Source organism: Eschscholzia californica, unplaced genomic scaffold (genome assembly GCF_041429995.1).
Source record: "Eschscholzia californica isolate CP2 unplaced genomic scaffold, dmEscCali1.0.p SCAF_6, whole genome shotgun sequence".
NCBI classification, from domain to species: domain Eukaryota; kingdom Viridiplantae; phylum Streptophyta; class Magnoliopsida; order Ranunculales; family Papaveraceae; genus Eschscholzia; species Eschscholzia californica.
The window spans coordinates 11,226,574-11,243,105 of NW_028238483.1; the positions used below are offsets into that span (position 1 = coordinate 11,226,574).

At 35.5% G+C, this 16,532-nt stretch overlaps 2 protein-coding genes across 5 annotated transcripts; one reads left to right on the forward strand and one right to left on the reverse strand.

The window, feature by feature from the left end:
* Positions 1 to 2,625: 2,625 nt before the first annotated feature.
* Positions 2,626 to 7,385, forward strand: LOC147531706 (Reticulon family protein). Of its 2 annotated transcripts, none has more exons than XM_086647560.1 (5): positions 2,626 to 3,018; positions 3,621 to 3,762; positions 4,327 to 4,396; positions 4,682 to 4,831; positions 7,065 to 7,385. In XM_086647560.1, the coding sequence occupies exons 1-4, from the start codon at positions 2,777 to 2,779 to the stop codon at positions 4,792 to 4,794; spliced, it is 567 nt and encodes a 188-aa protein (XP_086503686.1). In that variant the 5' UTR covers positions 2,626 to 2,776; the 3' UTR covers positions 4,795 to 4,831; positions 7,065 to 7,385. The 2 variants fall into 2 exon arrangements, with proteins under 2 accessions (XP_086503686.1, XP_086503687.1); XM_086647561.1 differs by lacking the exon at positions 7,065 to 7,385 and adding an exon at positions 6,248 to 6,469 and having other exon boundaries at positions 2,629 to 3,018.
* On the reverse strand, positions 5,322 to 11,173 carry LOC147531707 (basic leucine zipper 9-like). Of its 3 annotated transcripts, none has more exons than XM_086647558.1 (6): positions 10,636 to 11,173; positions 7,600 to 7,723; positions 7,020 to 7,188; positions 6,855 to 6,930; positions 6,612 to 6,737; positions 5,322 to 5,992 (listed from the first exon to the last, which is right to left on the reverse strand). In XM_086647558.1, exons 1-6 carry the CDS (start codon positions 10,993 to 10,995, stop codon positions 5,645 to 5,647), a joined length of 1,203 nt encoding a protein of 400 aa, XP_086503684.1. In that variant the 5' UTR covers positions 10,996 to 11,173; the 3' UTR covers positions 5,322 to 5,644. The 3 variants fall into 3 exon arrangements, with proteins under 3 accessions (XP_086503684.1, XP_086503683.1, XP_086503682.1); XM_086647557.1 differs by having other exon boundaries at positions 7,600 to 7,726; XM_086647556.1 differs by having other exon boundaries at positions 7,600 to 7,729.
* Positions 11,174 to 16,532: the final 5,359 nt, after the last annotated feature.

A 16,532-nucleotide genomic window follows, 5' to 3' on the forward strand; every position in this document is an offset into this window, starting at 1 on the left:
CACTAAAAACATATTGGCACCTAAAGGCTAAAGACAATATAAAAAACTCTTAGAGTATCAGAAAACTCTAATTGACTTATGTGTCAAGTCTCAATTGAGTTTCTCTTTCCTATATAGCTAAATTGAGTGTCTCTAATTTAAGTCCTTCTCCAATGCAACATTAAAAAAAACTCTAATAGTTACGCATGTCCCACATACAATTAATAAGATAGTTGTTGAGAAAGAAAGTTTTTCTATTGGTCCGAAAATTAAATTTGATTACTAGGACACTTAAGACTCTCAAAAGATATCTCAAAAATAGAGTTTATAATTGAGACATCTCAATTAAATGCTACCACATCATCTTAAGATCTCAATTGAGTTTTGCATTAGAGAGGTTTTTTCCTACAAAAAACTCTAAAGTCTTATGTGGCAGGCACTTAAGATTGACTCTTGCGTTACTCTTATTCCGACTTGATCATTTTGAGATGTCAGATTAGATCGATATCAAGAAAGACTCAAAGCATAGTTGACATTAAAAAGAAAATCTAATCTCCGATCAACAACCTCAATCCATAGACTCATCAATTCTCCACTATTTGCTATGTTGATGTGCAGTACACTGAAATCCAAGAGATCATGGATTCGATTCATAAGGGTGGTCTTCATTACTCATATGTAAAAATTCTGTGATTATATGGTATAAATTAGGGGTGAGAAAAAATCGAATCAATTGGCCGAGCCAAACCAAGTTGAACCACACCGATCGACTTTTGGGTCGAATCGATCACTGTTCGACTCAGTTCGGCCGAAAACCAAACAACCCAAAATCGGTCTGGTTTGACCTCGACTTGAGTTTTTAGAATCCGCCAAAACCTAACCGACCAAACTGTTTGATTTTGTGTGTATCTAATACAACTATCAAGTGTTCTAAGCGGAATCTCAAACATCTATATGTTTAACACTTGATTACCAGGATCTTAAAGCATGAACTAATAAATGAACTAGAAGAGGAAAAATACCTTTATCGCGTTTTTCCCACGAACCTTTCCAATCGCGTGTGAAGATCGAGAGCTCCAAGTGTCGCTCCTCTACTTGAGACACCGAGTAGGTTGACTTGATCTCCCTTCCTTTCAGTCTGCTAGGACTTAATAGAAGGTTGAGAAGAACCCTTCTTCTTGACTAGATTGATAGAACGAGAGTTTTTTCTCTACAATCCTCTCTCCCCACTAGCTGTATATTGAGAGAGAGAGAGCTGTATAATTTTTCTTTCTGAGAAAAATCCACACCTTTTCTGTTCTCTAATGACCCTTATATAGAGAACCCCTAATTAGAATCATATTCAAATTAGGTATTTCTATTTTCCGGGTCACTTCCCCTTTAGTGTGGCTGGCCAGGTTGCCCACTATGGGCTTTATCTGGCCGACCCACTTACCTTGGTCGGCCATCACATGGCCGGCCCTTAGAGCCTTGCTCCGGGCATCCCTTTTTGGGACCGGTTCTTTTTATCTTGTTCCGGATCTCTATTCGAACCTTTTCGGCCTATTTAGTTGGATCTAATCCATCTTTAGCCTATTCTCGTCTAGTCAAATCTCTCCGATCAAGTTACCACTCTTATGTGTAACCCGTTGTAGGATCCGGTCTATGTTAGTCGCAAATCACCGAAGTGATCTGACGATCGTAGTTGGCTTCTAGCAAAACGCTACGACCCCTAATTGGACCATACTGGATGATCTTAACAATATGGCCATCGTTATCCTAGCTGACAAATTGATCGCATTGCCATCTTGGTCGAAGGACACTCCTTCGAAAGGACATCTCCTTCAGACCGAACAGATATATCCTTCACGAACCCCAAGGAAAAATGAAATAATAATTTTGTAAAGTTAGAAAGTACTAAATTAAAAGAAAAAAAATTAGAAAACCCCTAATCAAGTCTTCCATTATACTACCCGTCCTCCTTACTAGTTGTTGTTGTCAGCTTTATCAACCACAATCTATTCAACTTGGTTGAAATGTTTTAAAGGTAAATCTTCACTAATTTTCTATGTTCCACAACCTATTCTACTTAGTAACTTAAAATTATAGATTTTGTATTCGTACTTCTACTTTTCTTTTGTAATGTCGGAAAAGTACAATGAATTTTTTGTTTTTATTCTCGGTATATGTAATGGCGGAAAAGTACGATGGATTCTTAATTTGTATTTTCGATATGTGCAATGAAACAGATAACATTAGTTTACCATTTTCTCTAAATTGTGCTCGGTTAAACCGATCAACCGAACTCAACCAAGTCGAACCAAACCGAGTCGAACCATGTCGGTCGGCCGAATGATCGGCTCGACTTAGGCCAATGATTTAGTCAAATCGCCACTTATTAGTTCGGGTTCGGCTCGAGCCAACACCGAGAAAAACCGACCGTTGCTCACCCCTAGTATAAATAGTATAGATCTTCTCTAGGTCTTTGTAATGGCCTTTAAGGGTCTTGGTATAACCTTTTATGATTTTGCTATGACCTTTAAAAGTCCAAGTATTTGTAATTTTGTCAATAAAAGTGTTCTCTCAAATTATCATGATGTTATTTACTTTTGTATCCACGTGATGTAAACAAAGTGATGTAAGACTTTTGGATTTTACTACTACATCACTAATGAAATGAATATTTCTTTCTCAAAAAATAATTAAAATAAAAAAAGATCAAAAAGAAAGACGGTCAATGTAATTTTGGGGTCTCTGAAATTTCACGGCGGTTGGTTTAGCGTTTCCCAAATGATGAAATTTGCAACTGAAAGACATCATGAGAAGTCTAGAGAGAGAAAGTGAAGAGAGAGAAGGAGAAAGTGAAGATATGGATGAATCCCTTAAGAGAAGCAGTAGCGACGTAGGAAAACCATTAATATTGTTGATTTGTGGTACACTTGTTTACTACCACTGTGCTTATCGTAATTCAAGTCTTCTCTCTCTAATTTCCGATGTCTTTATCGTTCTTCTCTGTTCCCTTGCCATTCTCGGAATGTTCTTCCGTCAGATGAGTATCACGTACCTCTCTAAATTCTCTATCTTCTTTTTTAATCTCTTATTTTAATTTGATTGAACTTTAATTATATTCCTAATGTTTGAATTTTGAAATTTGATTTTACATTTGCCTTGCCGAATTAGGGTATTAGGGTATTAGGGTTTCTGTTGTTAGTTTTACTGAAGGGGTTCATATTTTTATCTGTTTTGTTTAGTATGCCCTAAATTTGTAGCCACAGTTAGGGTTTGCTTTTACAATTTCCTAATTAATCTTTGTCTTGAATGTTTAAAATGAGATATTACTTCAGAAAACATACAAATTATACAATTAGGTTTTCCAATTTTAGGGAAAATTAGACTATAATTAGGTAAGACTAAATTGGTTATCCTACCAAAACTCGGAAAAATTGAGATTTATGGTTATTATATTTGTTAAACAGAGTGCCCTAATGTTTTTATTTCCAGTACATAAGATCAATTTTGATTTTAAAACTTATTATCGAATCAAAGATTTATCAAATTTTGACTAATAATGTCCTAATATTTGCTAAAGAGGAAAGTGGCTCGAAATAGTTATCTAATAAACATGCCTTGATATTTTCTGGTTTCGGTTCAAATTTTTGTAGTGTGCCTGTCGATCCTCTTGAATGGCAGATATCTCAAGATAATGCAAATGCCATTATTGCAACTTTGGCTAATACATTAGGAGCGGCCGAGTCTGTTTTGAGAGTTGCTGCTACTGGGCATGACAAAAGGCTTTTTCTTAAGGTTCTATTCCGATCTGTGTTATTCTCCCGATCCGTGTTATTCTTCTTCTTTTAGTATTCTTGGATGAAATTCTGTTTTCATCATGTTATGTTCACTTCAAAGGACAAGACACAAAATATTAACTTTCACCGACATTTGTTTCATGATTAGTCGTATTATCTGTATAGTACAAATAATGCATATTCTAGGAACTTTTGCACTTCAGCTGTACTGTTCGATTTCTATGATTTTTCTTTGAAACTCGAATTAATATGTAGAAGGGAAAATTTACATATGAGAGTTCCAAATAAGTTTTGTATGATTCAAACAATTCATTCATGCTACACCGATATGAGTAAAGGTAACACTAGGTGGTAACCATATCTCGAATTGATGTTAGCGAATTACTCATTAAAACTTTACCGAACATCTACTGTTGTTAACTCTAATGATTTTATCCTTTCATTTTTAAAACTCGCGAGTCACGTTGAAATTCAGAATCCAAGTTGCTTGACTGCTTATGTAACTTGTAAAGATTGATAATGTGTCAGACTAGTACAGTAATTTTTGTTCTATTCTCCCCAGGTGGTTGTCATCCTTTACTTGCTGTCATCTTTGGGGCGAGTAGCCTCAGGTGCTACGGTTGCATATACTGGTAATCTTTATTACACTGTTCTATTTTAAACTACTGTACATAGGAAAATAAACAATGGTTATTATGCATTAATGCCTATTGTTGGTATGCACTAATGCCTATTTTTGGTTTCGTTTGTATCTTTTAAAGGATCTCCCTTTTGTAATATTTTAGTATATTAAAACAGACCGATAAGAAGAGATACCTCTTTCCTTGTCTTCAGTATTTTCCTTTTCCATATTATTTGACTTATCACTCATCTCTAATTGGGTTCCAAACTCTCAATTTGGGCATTTGATGAAACAGGTTTATGCTTGTTTTGTCTATACATTGTTGCTCAAAGCTCCCAGTCTATTAGTGCATGCGCCTCTCAGATTCTAAGGAGAAGGGGTTCGATTGCAGCTGAAGACACCATGTAGTTTGAAAAGTTCACTTAAAGTCATGTGTGAATATCAGGTTTGTCATTCATTAGTTGTATAGGTTAATTAGTATCGTAGAACCAATGCTTGTTTCGTTTCTTTAATTACTTTTCTACATTTACACTTCTTTCTTTAAAGATGTTTTGGCTAATGGCTATATTGACTAGTGAAATAGAATGATTGTCAAACTAATTAATATAATGTTAAGTGGTATTACACTGTCAAGGTTATTGTGAACTTTTTGTTTCTTATCAGTGTTCAATTATGTGATGGTGAAACTAGATTTAGTGGGCTGACCCAAATATTTGGGATTTGTGGCGAAAACGATTAGCTATGGAAATTATAAAGAAATTATAGTTAAGAGATACTTTAAATGATATTTGGTATTTGCTTCTTATCTGTTATTATTAAATTGACATATCCATTATGTTGTTAATATTTAGAAGATAAGACTGTACTAAGTTATGGAAGCTACCACTTTTTTGTTGAAAACTCGAGATACCCCTCTTTTGAGTTTTGTAGAAGTATTTAGAGTTAAAAAGATTTACTTCACTTGTATCCCCAACCTAGTTTTAGAATATTACAGAACGTCATTGCACATAAAATAACCTGTACCACACCTAATTAATAACTCCATAAGACATGATAGCGAACAAGATTTCGGTACAAGTGCTACTACTGAGGCATAGAAATATATGAGAGAGAGGATGGCAAATAAGTTTTGGTACAAAAACTAATACTAAGACATAGAATTATAGCTACTGTTCGACACACATATAGAGAACAATCCAAAGTCAAGCATGGAAGGACATCATTGGCTTCTACTACTTGGAGATGGTCAGCGAGACCTTTATGGCCAGAAATCTGACAAGCACCCAAGTGCTTCATTGACAATCGAATTTTGTAGGAGCTCTGTGCTTGCTATACTCTGTAATGGAGGTAAATTTCTGTTCAGTCTGCCGTTATGGGCATCCATGTCATCCGATCCCCCAAATCTTGAGATCTGTCTGTTGGCGGTTATACCAAAAACAGAAGATGCATGATTATCTACATGAATTCCGAAGTTTGTCGAGGGATCTGAGACCTGAGGTATGTTGTTAGTATTAGGTAGTTTTGGTAAACTAGAGTAACTTTGCAGGAGATGGTTCAAACTGCTGGACAGTGAGCAACGAGCTACCATATCCTCAACCAACTTCACCTGAAACATTTACAATTTAAAACTTTAAATAGAGTTCGCAGAACTTCTTAAAGTACTAGTAGTGCATTTCTTCTCAGGGTTCTGGAATCGGAATTATGAATCTACTTGAAAGTACAAACATGCCTGAAATACTGATGGCATTGCGTGTATTAACTATCTTAAAATTGATTCTATTTGTAGTCATGTACAAGTATATCCTAGTTTTTTTCTATATATAACATGGATGGTTTAGTATTTAGTATTTTTCTGTTTCAGGTTCGGATGTTCATGTCTGACATAAGGATCCTTCAGTTATTTTTCGGCATAATCTGAAAGTTTGCATGTACTATGAGAACTAAAGAATCGTGTTAGGAAGATACAATTTCACTTTCGTGTCAGCTTTTTTGGTATTATATAACTGCTTGATATGAAAATGAAAAAATCGTAAAACTAAAGGACCTTAAGACTAGTGAAGTACACATATGAAAAGTCGCATCCTAGTGCTGGCCTTCCATTCATAGTATCTGATACCTTTTGTCATTTACTGATTCTATGGTGCATGTTACGTACGTTTTAAGTAATTTTTAATCAGAAATAAACTGTATGGGCAGAGTAAGGACATGTGTAGTTTCATACATACCTTCATTCTCAAAGCTTCAACATCTGATTTAAGCACTCTGTTGTTAGTAGAAGCTTCCTGAAATTGTTGACGGGAACTATTGAATTCCTTAAAGAGAGATGCATTTTCTCCCCTCAATTGATCTACCTGTCACGACAAAATTTACTTCAAACTTAAAAGTACCAAAAAATACGTGAAGCTTGATATGTGGAAGAGAGAGAGAGAGAGAGAGAGAGAGAGAGAGAGAGAGAGAGAGAGAGAGACCTGGAACTGTAGATCAACCAGATGTGCTTGTTTTCTTCTTCTTGATCTTTTTGCAGATTCTCGGTTCGAATCCTTTCTGGAACCAGAAATTCTAATTATGTATTGAAACCAAGCCATAATTGCAGTGATACATTCTTTTCTTTGATAGTATAGATTGATGTGTACCTTCTGATTCGTTTAACATCGATGATATCCATGCTCTGTACACAGGAACCAGCTTCTATCTCCACGTCATCATCGTCGGACTGTTCCCTGGAAGAAGAACCACTAGTAGCTCCGATTCCTTGATTGTCTCCTACTGTGCTTGATTTCTGAACTGAGATTGGACTCTCCGCTGATCCAGTTTCAGAGTCATATGTTATACACGATTAGATGATGAGAACTACTAATGATGTAAGACTCATCTTCGAGGAAAACATCACTGATCTCAAGCAAATTGATTTGAACTTACGCAATTTGTAAATCTATATTAGAATGAAATTCTTTTGAAACTTTTGTGAATGAACAGTGATAACTTCGGTTTAAGTTTTACTCAAAGTCTTACTCAGATTCTGTGGTAACACATACTTTTGATGTAAACCTATTGCTATTTTCAGAAAACACTTATACAGGGGGAGTATGTGATCGAGAAGATATCGAGTCAGCTTGAGCGCCTACTCTGAGTAATACTCGAAAGGAAAGAAGCATTTCTCTTCCTCTATATATAAAATTACGAAATTACTAGTTGGATAAGAGATGGTCATACCACACATAGACAATGGCGAATCCATAGTTGCTGAAATGCCTGAGAGTTTGGTTGCATTGTTGTTAGACCACCCAAAGTTGCCCTGACGCATTAGTCCACCACCATAGCTTGTAAAACTGTTCTTCTTCTGCTATTTTAATACAATAAATTTTCAAATTTTGAGACTAAGGTACTTACCCATATGATTGGTTTTTCAACCACTCTAACTTGGCAGAGCAGCAAAAGGCATGCTCTTTTGCTACAATTTTGTAGTATTTTTTTTTGTTCAAAATTCGTGGTTGAAATTTGTTGTGACCTAGCAAATGCAAAACGGCATGGAAATGCACAAAGACGACAAGTTTTCTGATGCGCTCTATATGCTTGTAAGTAAAAAACACAAGTGGTAGCCATCAAACTATTGACGAGTTAAGATTTTTGACTATCCTTGCGCATCTGTTGTAGATTTTGATTATCTTTTACTTGCAAAATTCTTTTTCTTCTTATTTTTGTCATGGAACCATAGTTTAGTTTTTCTTTTTTCTGTTTAAAAGGAGATATGTATCTTAGTTGTATGTTAAAAACTATTCACTGGAAATTTGGATTTGAACATTTTTTTTGTTGTTGAGAATTTGGATTTGAACATAGGAATCCAAATATGTTGTCATGTATTCTATTATCAACAACATCAACTTGATACAAGTACAAACCACCACTGATTTTGTTCTAAACTTTCTCTCTCTTAAAATCTATATATGGTTTAGTTGTACCAGCATTTTATGTCCTATGCATTTTTAAATGTGCTATAATTTAGAGAGTTTTTTTTATTGTCCTATGCATCCTATGTATGCATACACAATTGATTAGGTCCTTATATTTTCGAATGTCTTTGTGTATTTGTGAGAATTTTTTTTTGCTTGGTGAATGTATACACTTTTTAAAATTTCTATAGTGAAACTCAGAATAAATGAGAAAAGTAAAACTCTATTACAAAATAAATTTTACCCAAATATAGAGGGAGTAAAATCTACTCAAAATAAGAGGAAACTTAGAAACCTGATGAAAAATTAAAATAGACAGTGTTTTGAGAAAACAAAAAAATTGTACCTTACAAAATTTGAAAAGAAAATTTAAATTTCTTCAAATTTTCTAGGATCACAAAAGTTCTTCATCTTCTCCAATCTCTAGCCACCACCACCATTTCTCTCCTCCCTTTCTTCGACTTCTCATCGCCATCTACTCTTTCCTTTTTCTCTCTTCCTCCCTCCCTCCTTCCCTCTCTTTTCTGTTGTTTCTCTGGTTATTAATCGATAAGTCGATTTCTCTCTGTCTTGACTTGATTTAGACAGAGTTTCCTTTCTCTAACTTATAGAGAGATAAACTATTAAAGAATAATGATTTATCAATATTCCTTCTTTCGGACTAACCGAGATAGATGTTAATGTAGTCGAGGCAAGAATAAATTTTCTTTCCTTAAAACATTTTACACCCCCGTAACAGTACCAAACGTTAGGGTGTATGCCTTCGGGATACAACGACTTTCCATTCAGAGTTTTAAGATGGTACTTCTATATTCTGAAAGCGGACAAACCTTTGTAAGTATTATGAGCTCTTGGACTAATGCAGATGATCTTCTAGATGCTTCGGAAATTCAAATTTCACTCGAAACTTCTTTCTTCCTTTTTCTAGATATTCTAGGCAAACCAGAACCTCAAGAAATACTTCCCAATCAGATATTTTAGGCAAACCAGAACCTCTAATTGTTAGAAGGGAAGAGAAAAAGAGAATGAATTGAATTGATGAAAAATGAAGTGGGTTTGGTGGGTTTATATAGGAATTGAATAGGTACATTAGTTTGGGACACATCTCTTGAGTTTTGGGGACAAAACCCTTAGTTTTTGGGACACAACTCTTGACAAGGAGTTGGTTAATTAACTAGAAATTTCGGGTGAGTTCTGGGCCATCAGATTTGGCTAAAAAACTCGGAGTGAACGGCAGCCGTTAGATGGAGAGTCACTGTCCCGAATTCGTGCCCAACAGAGGATGAAGATGGCCATTGGATGGAGATCTAAAGAGATCCCGCCTCCTGCCCTACGCGGGGTAAGCGCGGGCCGTTGGATCTCGCTGATCCAACGCGCCTAGCGTCATCCCGACACGGCCCTGCCACTCAGAGAGCGTGGCCGTTAGATCTCGCGGATTCCCGCGGACCGAACGCCAGCCGTCCAGATGTGGATTTGCGTGCGTTGCTCAAACGGTCCCCAATCTGACTTGTCCTCTTTGACGATTTAATCCCTATTTCAACCGATCTTCGTCCAAACTTTAACCTTGAATTTCTCATTCATCCGGAATCGGATTTGAGTGATTCTTGGCTCTAAATTGAAGAGCTTGACGAGACGAACGCAATGGCGCGTTCCGTTTCTGAGTTTGACGAGTCGGGTCGAGCCAAAATCGGCTCCGGTTCCAACATTTTCTCCCTCCCTCTCTTTCAATTTGTTCTGGCGAAAGAGAGTCTTCTTTGCCGAAACGGCGATCTGGTAAACTTGATCGGCCACTGGTTTGGAAATTCCTTATAAAACTCCCTTGATAAGCCCACAGCCTCACTTACTGGCGAATAAGACAAAGGACATTTGGTCTTTTTCACACGGGTAAAAAGTCTAAAGTACGTCTTATTAGGAACGATCACTAAGGGAGTCACCGAGGAGTCTTGTATCTGCTCTGGTCGGCGAATTCTAGGCCAATATAGGAGAGAAAACAATATCAATGCCCATTCCTAGCTAAATGATAGACAACTCGAGAGAGAAATTACTCTAATTAAGAATTGACTTCGACGTCTTGCGGAAATACATATCACTCAACTAAAGTAAGCTTTACTCAGACTAAAATAAACTTCGCCAACCCTTGTGGGAGTTCTATATTCTATATATATATGTATTCATCATGTCAAGAATCTTGTCAAAGATTCTTTGTACACTTAACATTTCCCTAAAATAAGTTGGAGATCATTTATGCTTAGAACTAAAACAAGGAAGTAAAAAAAAAAGAAAAACAGAAACAACTAACCTGATCTTGAAACCTAAACTCCAAATCACTAGCACAATTGTCTAAACATTTTACTTGTTCTTCATCAACACTAACAGAACCTTCATAATCAGTGCTTCCCTCATAAACCCTAGCTTCATTCTCATGATGATGAACTCTCATTTGCTGGTCAATCGATTTCTCATCATCGTCATCTCTCATATTATCATTCTTATCTATTTCTGAAACGATTACAATCGATTTTAGAAACTCTTCGAAGTCTAATTCTGATGGACTTCTCTTCATCATATTTGAAGATCCACTGAAGATTGATGACTTGTTGTTAATCCCAATTAATACTGGTTTAGAATCAATCATTTCTTCAAATCCTTTTCGATCCATTTGAGATGATTGATGGGGTTTCTTGGATCTCTAACTTTGCTGATTTCTAGAGATTAAAAGAAAGAAAGAAAGTGATGAAAGCAAGAAAACAAGCAGAAATAGAAAAGTAGTGGAGTTTGAAAGACTAGTGATTAGAAGTTTGTAAAAGAGAAAGTTGAAGTAATATGCCATATTACGTGCTTTTCGTAAAGATATTGGAACTATTAATACACCCTTGTTTAGTTGTTATATTTACAAAGAGTAACCTTCATTCCTTAATGGATGGGTTTTCTTTGTTATATCATTTGGTTACTTATTTTATTTTGTTATAAGTGGTCTTTCTTTTTTTATTAAAAGGCAGAAAGAACACTATTACAACTTTCATCAAAAAAAAAAAAAAAAAAAAAAGAACACTATTACATACTGAACCTATATACATGAGAACGTCTAGCTTACAAAATAAGCTAATATGACAAGGGAAATGATAAAGTTACAAAAGATTTTGACAAAAAAAAGTTCCAGCTGATGTGGCGGGTGTGGTTTCAAACTTTGACTTAGGCCGTTGAGAGATGAAAATCACAACCGCCACATCAGCTGGGAACTTTTTTTTGTCAAAATTTTTTGTGATCCTAGCATCTCTCATATGACAAAGGCCCCATATATGAAGATTGTAGCAATTGGATAAGACCCACATATTTGTTTGGATACAACGAATTAGAGAAAAAAAATCCTAATCGCCCAATTTTTTTTCCACTAGGTTATCTTAAAATCTTGAAAAGTATAATCTTGAGAACAGAAAAATAGATAGTGGAGAGATGTGAGCATTCTAAATGAAAATCCGAGTCCGATGTACGTAACTGGTAAACAATCAGCTCTAAAAATTAGCGTGGATAACAAAGTAAAGCATGAAAGTCATCTCAACTTATCACTTGGAAAGATATGGTGTAACGCAACTAAGTACAGTTGTACAGTCACATTAAAGCCGGCCTAGGAAAACAAGTACTCTCTCTAGATGGTTTTTGTTTTTTAAGAGAAGTTTTATAGGGGCCTCTTACAAGTGTTATAGGCGCCTCCCTCCTTCACAAGCTCCTCAAACTTGTCTCGAGGAAGGTGTGTATAACACTTATAGGGACGCCATTAAAAGTATCTTTTGTAGAATTCTAATTTTCTAACATCTTAAGCAAATAGAGTTGTAGTCTAGGGGTTGTGGGTCTCATCTCAAAGTCAGGAGTTTGTGCGTTGTCATGGTACTTACTCAACTAAATTATACCATATAAGTATAACTAAAATAGCATCACATGGCCTTCACAATAAATGCTTAATGTGGTTTGGCTCATTCCATCTTGTCATTTTCAAATGTTCAATGATAAAAAGGACCATAACTTTACCAAATTAACTCAACATATCTCACATAAACACATGAAATTTATAATTATCATATTGATTGCACTGTTTTATAGTTGTTGGAGATCCAAAAAATTGAAGAAAAATATGTATCAAGTCAAAGTGTACGTCCGACATTCAAACAAAATGCATGGTTAGATGGCTAGCCACCAAATGGTATATTTTAGAAATTGAGTAGAAAGTTGGGGCAAATTTATTAACAAATGATGGGGTAATGGAAGGGTGAATTAGATTCCCACCAGAACCAAGACAGAGATGCTTTGAATAGAATGAAAAACTTTTTTTGAGTTTTTACCTACTTTTTCTGAGTGAGGTAATCCCCTTTGCTTTGCAGCTTTACCCCTTTTATGTTGAAGTTGTGGTACCTAAATTACCCTTAATTGTCAAGTGATGTACTCTGATCTAACAGTAAAATTTAATGCACAATCCAATATTTTAAGATTTTTTTCCTTTGGCCCATTAGTTTACGACCATATTTCTGTCCAACCCCTTAGTTTCTGCTAAAATCGACGTTTTGAGAAAACAAGAAAAATTTCTGAGATACAAAATTTTAAAGGAGAATTAATTGTATGTTCAGTCGGGGTACAAATTTTAAAAGGAAATTATCAATTTTGTCTAATTTTCAAGGGCAACAAAACTTCTTATTCTTCCTCATCCCGACAACCCATTTGCAACCATCATTTCTGACCATCACCATCGGTATTTCTCTCATCTTTCATCTCCTTTTCTTCTTTCTCTTTTCCTCCCATCATCACTTATTTTTTTTTCTCTCTCTCTCTCTCTCTCTCTCGTTCTCTAATCCTTCCTCTCCCCATTACAATTAGGGTTGGAGTTATAAAAATAACGGTTGGTTAATTCAACTTATTGCAGTTTTTTTTTTATTAGAGAATTATTGCAGTTAGTTAGTTTGTTATATATTAACTCTCAGGATTAATTCCGTTTTGGCCCCCAATTTGTGACCAATTGTCAATTTTGGCCCTCAATTGTGTCCGACAGTTTGTTTTGGTCCCATATGCGTCTGACAGTTCATTTTGGCCCCCAATTTTTGTCAAATGTCTCTATTTTGCCCTTGTGGCATTTCGGGTAAAAAAAATTAGATTATTTTTTCTTTTAAATTTTTTTCTCTCTCTTTAATTTGTAGGTTCTTTATCTTTCCCCTCTCTTCTCTTTACAATCTTTTTAGTTCAACTCTTAGATCTCCTCCACCACTAGATCTTCTTTATTTATTTTCCTTTCTCTTAATTTCAGTGGCGATCTCAGCATCAAAGAAGGTAAAATTAAACATCAAGAACAAAATTCTCCATAGAATTCTAGCATAAATTAACTACCCGCCCATGGTATGCTCTCAATCAACAGAGAGTTACCAGAGAAACCAAGGTACTAGCGTTCTCTCGAGAAAGTGTCTTACCCTAGGTAGGTAAGCCACTTTTCCACTAGGCGATTCAACAGTCATTGAAAAGCTAACCTCATGATAAATATATGCACCTAGCTAAACTAGATACGCTTTAGCTTCACCGAATTCGAATAGTCAAGTCATACGTGTTAGAACAAAAAGCTTATTCTCATCGGTACCCTAACATGCAACTATTTCGCCTGGTTTTGGAAAAGTATTTATTATATCAAAAGCAGAAATAATACCTTTTTCTTATAACAACATCCTTCACCCACTATCTCAGCAGATTCAGAACTCGCTTGTTACTCCCTCGACTGAGATAGGGCTTTTTCATACATTACTTATCTTATCACACACAGAAGTGGAACAACAGAGAGTCGTATCAAAACGTGCAGAGGGATCCCAATCACCAAATGAGTCGGTCTGTCCGAGGTGTACAACCCCTGAGCCCCGAGGGTAAGAACTAAACATTCTAACATTGCAGTCAAGCAGTCAAGGGTAGCAAATCCCTGAGCCTCGAGTGTCCAACCTAAACGAGAATTCTGGCTAGAGAGTGAAACACTACAACTGCCAAGACCCTCATGACTCGTCTCAGTCCACTTCACCAACAACATACTAAATCTTTATGTTTTTAAAACATCGATTATAACCAACTAGTTCAAAACCATCAGAATGGAAGTCATTTGCGAGTGAAAATCATCAAAACAATTCATCGATAATCATAATAAACAATACAACTTCATCGTAAACCAATTACAGAAATACCATAATCAACGTTATAAACCTCACTGAAATCAATCGTGCAAATTATGCAATATGATGATTTATTCATCTAGGCATAGTGATGCATGCATATCTCCTACTCCTAGCATGAAACTAGACGATAATATAAAAGAAAACAAGAGGTCTCCTCTACCTAGCGATTCCAGACTCCGTCCTCAGCCGCTTTGCTTCGAGCATCTCGCTCCCAACTCGTTTCGGCTTTCCTTCTGACCAAGGAATGAAACTTCGGTTTAGGTGGAAATATTGGTCGGTCCAAAAGTGGAAACGTTTTGTTGAAATGTTTCGGTAAGTGTAGAAGTTTTACAATATACGAAAATGATAGAAATATGTTGCAATTGAATTAATTGAAAATAAGACTTACAAAAAAACATTTGTTATAAGGAAATGATGTAAGGGGCAAAAAAAAATTTTTATAGACTTCGTGACAAAATCTGCTAATTTGAGGGCTAATCTACAATAAAATAATTTGGTTGGAGGCTAATCTACAAATAACACCCAAAAGAACTAATGTTACTGTGGGGGTTAATAATAGGACTAATTTGTTAATTTTAGGGTTAATTTGCAATTTTATAGTCATAGCAGGGGTTAACTTTAACAAAAACAAATTCATAGGGGTGATAACTAATAACCCTTAAGAAACCCTAATAATAACATAAAAACAAATCGCAGCCGACATCTCCTTCCTCTTATCTTTCTCTCTCTATTGTTTCTTCTTGATTTTAAGAAGAAAAGACGAACTTTGATAGATATTTGGGATGAAATAATGGAGATATGTACATCAAAAATGAAGAAGGTAAGTATGATCTGATTTTGGATCCTTAAGTTAGGGTTTCTGTAGATCCATCGATTTTTCCCAAATATGGATAAAATAGTTCAAAATTTCGCATGATTTTCGCCGAAATCATACACGAAATTTCTGTAAGTGATGTTTCGTTGCCCTAGTTTGAAAAACCGAAATATTTCGGTCGTTTCGACCGAAATATTTGGATTTTTCATTCCTTGCTTCTGACATCTTAGACAAAGATAAAACTTAGATTCTTCGAGAAGAATTTTAGACTAACATAAATGACTCCGAAAGAGCCATAAGAAAAGAAAGAACAAAGAGACTTGACTCGCATTAACGTCGGAAGAACCTGAGTGACCTTATTCCGTCTTAGATTCATTCCCATCACAACTCTGATCCATTTCAATCCTACTATACATCGTTGGAAAGCTAATTCAATTTCTAACATTTCATTACTAGTGTCTCGGCCAAATTCCCAATGTATAATCCTCAGAATACCTAAATACACGCAGTAGCAAAACATATATTTCCTAACAATGTGCTACGCCCTATAACAGTCATAACTCTCTCATTCGAACTCCAAATGACATTTGATATATCATTTCAGAAAGCTAACATCCTAAACTAGGACTTTTTTATGTGGAAAGTTCATTCGGGTACTTTACAAGACCCAGATTATCTGATAACAAACATCATCGTACAGTCTTTTGAATCGTTGTTCGATCAACATATTATAACAATTAACCTCTCTAACATTTCTTAATTTCCACAATCCATTTAGTTATCTCAACCCTAAAATTTCATTAATTATGAAAAATCCCCAAATTATGACCAACAACCCTAGAATTTGTAGCAAGCTCAAATAATCATCAAAATTGTAACATTTACCTTGATTTTGATGTTCTAGGTTTAGGTTACCTTCTCCATGACATTTCCCCTTCAATTTCTTCATCAGTTCCTCAATATATACACATGCAACAATGAAAATCTCAAATAAAATGGCTGAAACAAGAAAATAGAATTCTAGAGAGAGAAACTACATTTCTTACCAAAGTCTTTATTAAATCATGTTGAAATCAACTACCAAAATGACTTCATAAAATCCCTACACTTTTCCATCACTTTCTTCTTCATGTCTGCTCTTATATTCTTACTCGAAGAACCGTCAAAATTTTAGTCGACGGCAATGGGGTT